We start from the raw sequence: 8,611 nt of genomic DNA, 5'->3' as shown, positions 1-8,611 counted from the left end.
AATTCCTCCGGCCACTAGAGGGCAGCAGTTGAAGTCTCCGATACCATTTCGAGAAGGACGTCACACCTTTCCCTTCTTTACGTTATTACGCTTGATATTGAAATTGAAAGCACGCAAGAGAATTGTGGCGCGGTAAATTACGGCGGCGCTGTAGGACTGGCAGGTCGCGAGTGTTATTGACATGATAGAGGCGGCAAGATGGCGGCGCCCAGGACCTCTGCTGCCGCCTCAGTGTTGAAATATTGAAGGGGGTTAATCCTTATCACGGGTGAGGCGCGCGAAAACACAGAATAATCTTAAGAGGCTTGATTGAGTCCGGTGCAGCTAAATGGGGGAAGGGGCAGGTGGCGCGGGGTCCGAAACGTTGTCTTCAAGGGAGTTGGCGGGAGATAAAAGGGGAAGGGGCTCCGGTAGGCCGGCGCGGGGATGAGGGAGAAGAAGCCAAGGTGGCACCAAAAAAGAAATTAATGAATCTAAACGTTCTAAACGTTCAGATAAACGTTCATGTTTATCTGCCCTTGTACCTCTTAAGGAAGCGTTGAACCAAGAAATTAGATGTGTATAACATGAGCTTTAAGTTAAGAGATAAACAGAATGTATGAGAATTAGGTCATGAATCACAATTTCTGTCCAAAAATTAAGCTCTGCCCACATAACAGTTCATTTTCTGAAAATGATATTTTCAGTTAGCCTCACATGATTTTAATTCAATTTATAATACAGTATTGTCCACTCTGGCAAAACTGCTTTTAAAAAGACTATATGGAAATAATCGGGTATCTGTCGTTTTCAAAAAAAAAAAAAAGTTGATACAATTGAATTTCTATGTTACATTTTTTAACTTCTGTAGCTTTAAGTATCTATCCAGAAATACTTCAGGAGAATAGGAAGCATGTTTGCATTGGGAAACAATGTATTTGCCTTCTTTAATACTGCCTAGTAATAATGTAATATGTGAGAACGTTCCTTACTCATAATTCATACATTTGTTTTTATGCTTTTACCATAGAATAGTATTGTACTATATTTTTAGTGATAAAGATTAGGTATCAGGTAACATTCATAGATCGTGTGAAAAATGATCTAACGGACACAATTTTAATGCTGCCTTTTTACTGATCTTAAACAGATAATGTGCTACGTATTTTTGTAAATGCTGATGATGTATTAAGGGAATCATTTTCCTTCCTGGACTGAACATGCCAAAAGAATCAGAGACCCCACTCTCCTTGGCTGACTGCCATTGTAATATTTGCATGGATATTTTTGTGGAACCAGTCACACTGCCATGCCACCATACTCTTTGTAATGCCTGTTTTCAACTTACTGTGGAAAAAGCAAGTTTGTGTTGCCCTTTTTGCCGTCGGCGTGTCTCATCTTGGGCACGATATAATTCTCGCAATAACACTCTTATTAACTTGGAGTTATGGGAAAAAATTAAGAAACATTTTCCAGAAGAGTGCCAACGCAGAATTAATGGACAGGATCTAGAAAATTATTGTAAGTAAAGTATTGCACTAGCTTGGTTCACATATATGCTTGCCTTTAGTGTTCAGAAGTTTATTGTAAAATTTTAAAGAAAAAAAAGTGAGAAAATTTGATATTTAATAATTCACTTGGTGGTCTCTTTTAACTAAGAATATATCTAATTGATAAGAGTGATACATTTCCAAGGTCATAGATTACTCTTTGTGAAGTATGGGCAAATAGATTAGTGCAATATAAGTTATTAGATTTGTTGAATTATTTGTTAAACTAAAATAATTCAGTAATACAAATATAAGTCACCATTGTTAAAGGTCAAATCTTTTGTTTTTCCTGGATAAATATCCAGTGAGGCTACATTTTTATTTATTTTTTATATATTAGGTGTACTAAATTGCAACCCCCCCCCCAGGTTGATAGAAAATATTGCATTTAAGTGCATGGATGTGTGTATGTGTGTATTCATATTAATTTGTAACTTGTATCTTTAATTGGATCATAATAATCATATTTTGTCTCATCACTGCTTTGTTTTTTGGACTAGTGCATCTGCCTCAACCAATACACTGTTTAAGTAAGCCTGGAGAATTAAAGAAAGAATATGAAGCTGAGATCACTAAGGTAAAATAGAAAGTTGAATGGTGATTTTGCATAATAAGCAGTTTTGCAAGGGATCATAAAATCCTGACCAGGTTTGAGATTGTTTGTGGGCACTAAAGGCCTATGCATTAAGCCAAGCCAAAATATAAATAGTCTTCCTTAAGAAGTATTGAAATTAAAAAAATGAAAATTCTCAATCTATAAAATAAAAAAAATGTTAAAAATAATGATAAATTTTGGGGTTAGGTGGAAGCAGAACGCCAGGCTTTTGAGCAAGAAGAGAGCAGAGCAAGTGAAGAATATATTCAAAGACTACTAGCAGAAGAGGAAGAAGAGCAAAAGTTAACAGAAGAAAGGAAAAAAAAGATAGCAGACCAGTTGCTATTAGATGAAGTGTTGGCACGAGAACTGAGTTTAAATTTGGTAAGTTTAACTGAAATGACAGCTAAATAGGCTCAGTTAAATCTTCATATTTTCTTAAATGGCATTTTTAATATTAGCATTGAAACAGTACTTAATACAATAGAACCTCTGGTCACGAACACTTCTGACCAAATCGGGTTCCAACCAAAAAATTCACTTTTTTTTTTTCACGGCCGATTTTCTCTTCCGCACCATTTTTTTTTTTTTGTAAGCATCAAATTTATTATTTTATTATTTTATTATTTATTTTATTAGTCATATTTCTATGCCGCTCACTCTCCAAGGACTCTGGGCGGCTTACACCAAAGACAGTATTCTAAATAGCATATTGCCACCTAACAATCTGGGTCCTCATTTTACCCACCTTGGAAGGATGGAAGGCTGAGTTAACCTTGAGCCGGTGAGATTTGATCTGCTGATCTGCTGAACTAGCAGTCAGCTGAAGTAGCTGCAATACTGCACTCTAACCACTGCGCCACCTTGGCTCTTTCCAAAATTACGTTTGGGTCATGACCAAATTGGATTGCGACCAAAGTTATGGAACGAATTATGGTTGTAACCAGAGGTTCTACTGCAGTGATGGCTAACCTTTTTGCCATTGCGTGCCAAAAGCGGGGGGAGCATGGGATGGTCGCGTGTGCATGTGCCCACACCCATAATTCTATGTGCACATGCACATGTGACACCCCCTTCCTGCACTCGCCACGCTTTTGGCACGCGATGGCCCAGTTGTCCCGGTAGGCCCGTTTTTTTTGCCCTCCCCAGGCTCCAGAGGCTTTCTAGGAGCTTGGGGAGGGCAAAAACGGCCTTCCCCACCCTCCCAGAGGCCCTCCGGAAGCTGGAAACGGCCCGTTTGATGACTTCCAGTGGGACCGGAAAGCCCAATAATCAGCTGGCCAGCGCACGCATGTGTGCCAGAGCTGAGCTCACGTGCCCACCGATATGGCTCCGCGTGCCACCTGTGGCACGCGTGCCATAGGTTCGCCATCACAGTTCTACTGTATACTTAATTGGAAACTTTTTCACTTTTCTTCTGTAATCAAGATAAATGTAAAAAATGCTATCAGATTGTTAAATGATGTATTTTGCTATATCTGTAGCAGATTTATTTATCGATTAGATTTCTATCCTGCCTTTCATTTAGGAGCACACATTGACATATAAAGTCCTCTCACCTATTTTTTCCCCACAGCAGCATTTTGGGAGCTTGGAAAGAGTGAGTGGTCCAGATTTACCCACTGAGGATCTGTACTGAAGGTGGATTACAGCCTAGTCTCCCGGGTGTCAATCCAATATCTGACCGTTACAGCTCACTTAGAACACCCCATTCCAGAAGTAATTATGATATAAAAGAAAAAATATGAACACTCAGACAAAGGCAGATAAATAGTCTGCTGTACAACAAATATCCTCCTTCCTTAAACCTGGATTAAGTTATATAAAAGCCAATATAATTTCCAATTGACAATCTATCACATAAATTGGTGGATGATGCCATATGATAGTATTCTGGTACAGTAGACAGGAAAGCACTGTTGATACAAACAAAAAAATTTCTGTGTTGAACATGAATGCATATGTATCAGTTTCTAAAAATGTAGGATGAATTGTGCACATCACCACTGGAGTATTTTATTTTTTTGTTGGTAAAGCAGCTTAATATGGTTTTAAAATCAGCTGGTGACCTTGGGCCGGTCCCATTCTCAGCCCACCCAACTTCACAGGCTTGTTGTGGAAAAAATTGATAGAAGTATCAGGTATATTCACTGCCTTGAATTATATATTAAAAGAGCAGGAAAATAACAATAGGCATGCTTTTTATCTGGTGTTTTGTTTTTTCTTGGCACTGAAGAACAGTTCTGCTGAAGAGTCTGTTAAAAGCAGTCCAGTGCCTGGCCCGTCCCCTTCTGATTGCTGCAAAACTTCAAAAACCAAATCAAGCAGTTATGGAGACATTAAGAAGTAAGTAAAATCCAGTTACATAGTCAAAGTTAGATTAGTAGAGTATATGCAAATTTGTATAGAATAAATAGGAGAGAAATTTGTCATAATAAGAGTTTATAGATATTTCATTTTGACAACTGATATTTCAGTTTTTTGAAAACGTTTTTGAAAAAAGTTCAGAAAGATGTATTTAATCTTTGGCAGGCAGCAAATTCTCTCATTTCAATACATACTTTAAACATTTTCTAAAAAAAAAATCCCTTGGATTATGAGGTGATATAGTATAAAATACGTTCCGGATATCCCAAAGGTGATTTTTGAAAAGGCAACTGGACTTTGTTTTTCTTAAGAAAAACAAAGTTCAGTTGCCTTTTGAAAAATAATCTTTGGGACAACCATGACCTGGATGACTGAGAATTTCCATAGACGTTCTGATTATCCATATAATTAAGTTCTAATAAAACATCATTTGGGAAGATAGAACCTAATTTACTAGGCAAATCATGTTCATAAAGCAAAGAACTATTTGATTATGATAGTTTACATTATTAGTTACAGTTCAAGTTTAGATATAACATTACACTGTGATTATAGCATCAGCTACTGGTTTTATTGCAGCTCTGCTGGAAGAGAATGGAAAAGAGTTGCTGACAAGCTTGTTTGTGTAACATTAAATCATAATTTAGGACTGCAATCATTGTTGAGTCAATTTTAACTCTTAGCAACAAATTTAATTTTAACTCTTGGGGTTTGCCATCACAGTTTTTCTAGGCCTGATAGAGGGACTGTCCCAAAGTTACCCATGTGGGTTCTGAGCCTAAGATAGGACTAATGGGCCTCCCCACTTCTAGTTCTATGCCTTAATCACCAGGTCAAATTGTCTTTCACTATTAAATTAGCTATTTTATTGATGTTAGCTACACAGTGATGCTAACATTTGAGATGGGCAGTCATATATATCTCTAGAAATAAATAAATGACATAACATCTAAAACACTGAAGTGTAGCATTATTCATATGCTAGTGAAATGTACTTCTTCGTGACTTGTACTAAGCCATCATTACCTGCTAATAAGAAAGGGGTCAAGCATTTCCTCTTAGGCAGCTGTATTTGAATTAGATAATTGATTTCTGATGTTTTTATCAGAGTTCCTTTTTTTTCCTTAGCTGCCATAAGAGAAAAACAAGATATAAATTAAATGAATAATAATTAGAAAGTTGAACTTTTATACCCTAGGAAACAGTATTGTGCTAGAACTTGTTTATAATCATTGCAACTATATGCTTGGTTTGATAAGGTCTGAATTAGTGCTACTGACCAATGAGAAGCAAAATGTTTAGCATAACCTTAGGATAACCTTGAACTCACTTTGGAAACATCTTTATTCCTTTTATCATATTTATTCAATTTCTATCCTATCATTTCATCCAAGAATGATCCTTAGACAGCTAACAATAAAAAAACAAAACGATGTTTGAACAATTATAGAAATAAAATACTAAAAATAAGTCTAAATTGTATCTGGATAACTTTTTGAGAGCAAAGCAGGAACAAGACATAGTTCCAAACTACATATATAGAAATTCAGCACTAGCCCATTGAAAAGAAGTAGAGTCTTAGGGTTATATTATATCCACTTTTCTGAGAAATGAAGTAAGACCTATGTTAAGTTATATTCAAATGTAAATATAATGTATATATAAAAGCTTCTTTTTCTTTTGTGTTGTTTTTAAGGTATTTATCTCCAAAGTCTTGTGGTTTCTTTCCTCCAAAGTTGCTATTTGGAGAATTAAAAGAAGAAAACATTGACACTCTTTCTGAGGTATGCATATGTATTAGCATTTCTATATAGTACTGTATAATTATAGAAATTATATATTGTATAGAATATAGAATATATTTATAATACTATATAGATCTATATAATACTATAGAGATATTATATAATTTCGATATACTATATATAAAATTACAGTAAAGTTCTGAATCTCTGAAACTTTTATTTGAAAGTCAAGTACCATCAAATATTTAATGTTCCAATGTTTCATGAGCCATAGTCATCAAAAAAATTCAATTTTTTCCTATACAAAAAAGTGCATGATGGATATTTTGACCTTTGTTTTTTTTCCAGGAAAGCATTAGAGCTAAAACTCACTTTATCTTGGAAGATGAAGAAATAAAAGATGATATAACCATGCAATCTTCAGAGACAACCGGAGAAGGAAAAATGACTAAAGATTTTCCTTTAGAATCAATGGGTTCTTGTTTAAATACATCTGAGTTCAACTGTCATGGCCCTGAATTGTCATCTTTTTCCAGGAGTCGGTTAAATGAACCAATAGAGGAACGCGTTACTAAGAGAGAGGACGATGAAACTGATTTTTTCTCAATGAGTAGTGGCTCCAGTAACAATGACTTTGGAAATAAAAATTTTACAGAAAGTACATGCTTACTAAAACTTCACAAAAATGACAGCACTGAAGAAATCCTTATTTCTTTGAAATCTAGTAGTCAGTTGGACAGCAAAGATATAACCTGTGAAGAAACAAAGGTAATGAGAAACTATCCAATTGAAGATAAAAACCAGAGTTGCTCATTGATCACTAAAGAGATTCCAAAGAGAAAATCTCAAGAATCTCCCACTGAATGGACAGGGGATTCATATTTGAATGACAAAAGAAGAAGAACTTTTGTACAAACAGAAGAGAAAGAGTTAAACGATATACAAAAGCAGATACATATGGAGGAGCAGCTTTATAAACGATATAAACAGGAAGAAGAAGATAGGTGTCTGGCTTTGAAAATTCAGAAGGAAATGGACAGAGAACAAAAAATACTAAATCGCAAAAAAGGCTCCCCTGATGAGTATCATTTGCGCCCTACAACATCTACGGCAGTTGGGAAATCCCCAACTGTTGGGAAACATTGCAAACTCTTAAAGGCTTCAAACAGACAGACAGAAATAAAGCAACCCAAAACACACAGACGTTCCCACAGTGAGAATGAGAGGACCTCTAGCAAACGCCAGACAAAACCATCTGAAAAAAATGGGAATGTTCTGAATTGTGTCCTCAACTCTGATTTAAAGGATGTAGAGTTGCTGCCAATCAAACAAAGGACGATTATCCAGATGTTTAAGAAATCTGCAACAAATTGACACATTCACCAAAACCATTGTAGATTAACAGAAAATTTTGAAAAAGATATTCTGAAAAACTGGCAAATATTTATCTCTTCTGGTATTAGCTGTTCCCAGAATTAACAGTTAATGTGTTGCTTGTTTCAGAAACAGCATTTTTTCTGTGCCTTTTTCTTTGAATTCTTGTGTCTGTTCTTTAATACATCTCTCAATTTCTACTCTCAATTTCAAGTTGAACTGAATGATAATACTTGCTGAGTTGTCATAACCATGCCACTGTTATCTGTGAACCTACAAGACGGTGGTAAAGGCCGTCTTTAAGACAGATATAGCCTAAGATACATTCTCATTTTTCTCTTTGCTGGAATTGTATTTTTGCTTTATGTGGTTTACAGGTTTCACCAGAAAACAATCAATTTTCAATGGATTCATTTCGGAATTTTAAATTTGATATTTTGTAAAAGTATAAGAGGCACCAAAGACAGTCAATAGGAAAATCACACTTATTTTCATTTGTAAGTAATGTCTAATATATAGATTATATGTCATTAAAATTACATATATAATTACTATTTCATTACAGTTATTTAAGCTGTAACAGTCATAATTATTTCCTAAGCATAGTTCTAATAAATACATCCAACAGAGTTCACACTCTGATAAGAGAGGAAGGTTAATTTAGGGTCATGATTACAGCCTATGTAAGGTTTATATATATGGCTAAATAGAATTGTTTTCCTCGTTCTTGAAAACTTTGGTAAGATATCTCAGCATTCAAAACATTTAGAAAGGGTATAGCAGCAAAAAGATGCAGGCTGAAGTACTGATGTTTACTGTTGCAATCAATTGTGCCTTCCTTTAGAAATCTCCATCCCATTTGTTTTTTGTTCAGCTTTATAAAAATGGTAATTCTTGTAGCTGGGTTCAACAAATTAATCGGACAAAGATATATATTCTGAAGGATTTACCTAAAAGTGACAATACAATAAGTGAATAAAATAATTATTTTTCAAACATTA

At 35.2% G+C, this 8,611-nt stretch overlaps 1 protein-coding gene across 1 annotated transcript; it reads left to right on the top strand.

Annotated features, from left to right (window-relative positions):
- Nucleotides 1-13: 13 nt before the first annotated feature.
- On the top strand, nucleotides 14-8,611 carry RNF168 (ring finger protein 168). The gene is made up of 7 exons (XM_034439559.3): nucleotides 14-268; nucleotides 1,130-1,500; nucleotides 2,030-2,106; nucleotides 2,332-2,508; nucleotides 4,361-4,470; nucleotides 6,188-6,275; nucleotides 6,585-8,611. The coding sequence occupies exons 2-7, from the start codon at nucleotides 1,200-1,202 to the stop codon at nucleotides 7,608-7,610; spliced, it is 1,779 nt and encodes a 592-aa protein (XP_034295450.1). The 5' UTR covers nucleotides 14-268; nucleotides 1,130-1,199; the 3' UTR covers nucleotides 7,611-8,611.

Source organism: Pantherophis guttatus, chromosome 6 (assembly GCF_059756535.1).
Source record: "Pantherophis guttatus breed Tessera chromosome 6, ASM5975653v1, whole genome shotgun sequence".
In the NCBI taxonomy this organism is placed as follows: domain Eukaryota; kingdom Metazoa; phylum Chordata; class Lepidosauria; order Squamata; family Colubridae; genus Pantherophis; species Pantherophis guttatus.
This window is presented reverse-complemented; position numbering and strand designations above follow the sequence as displayed.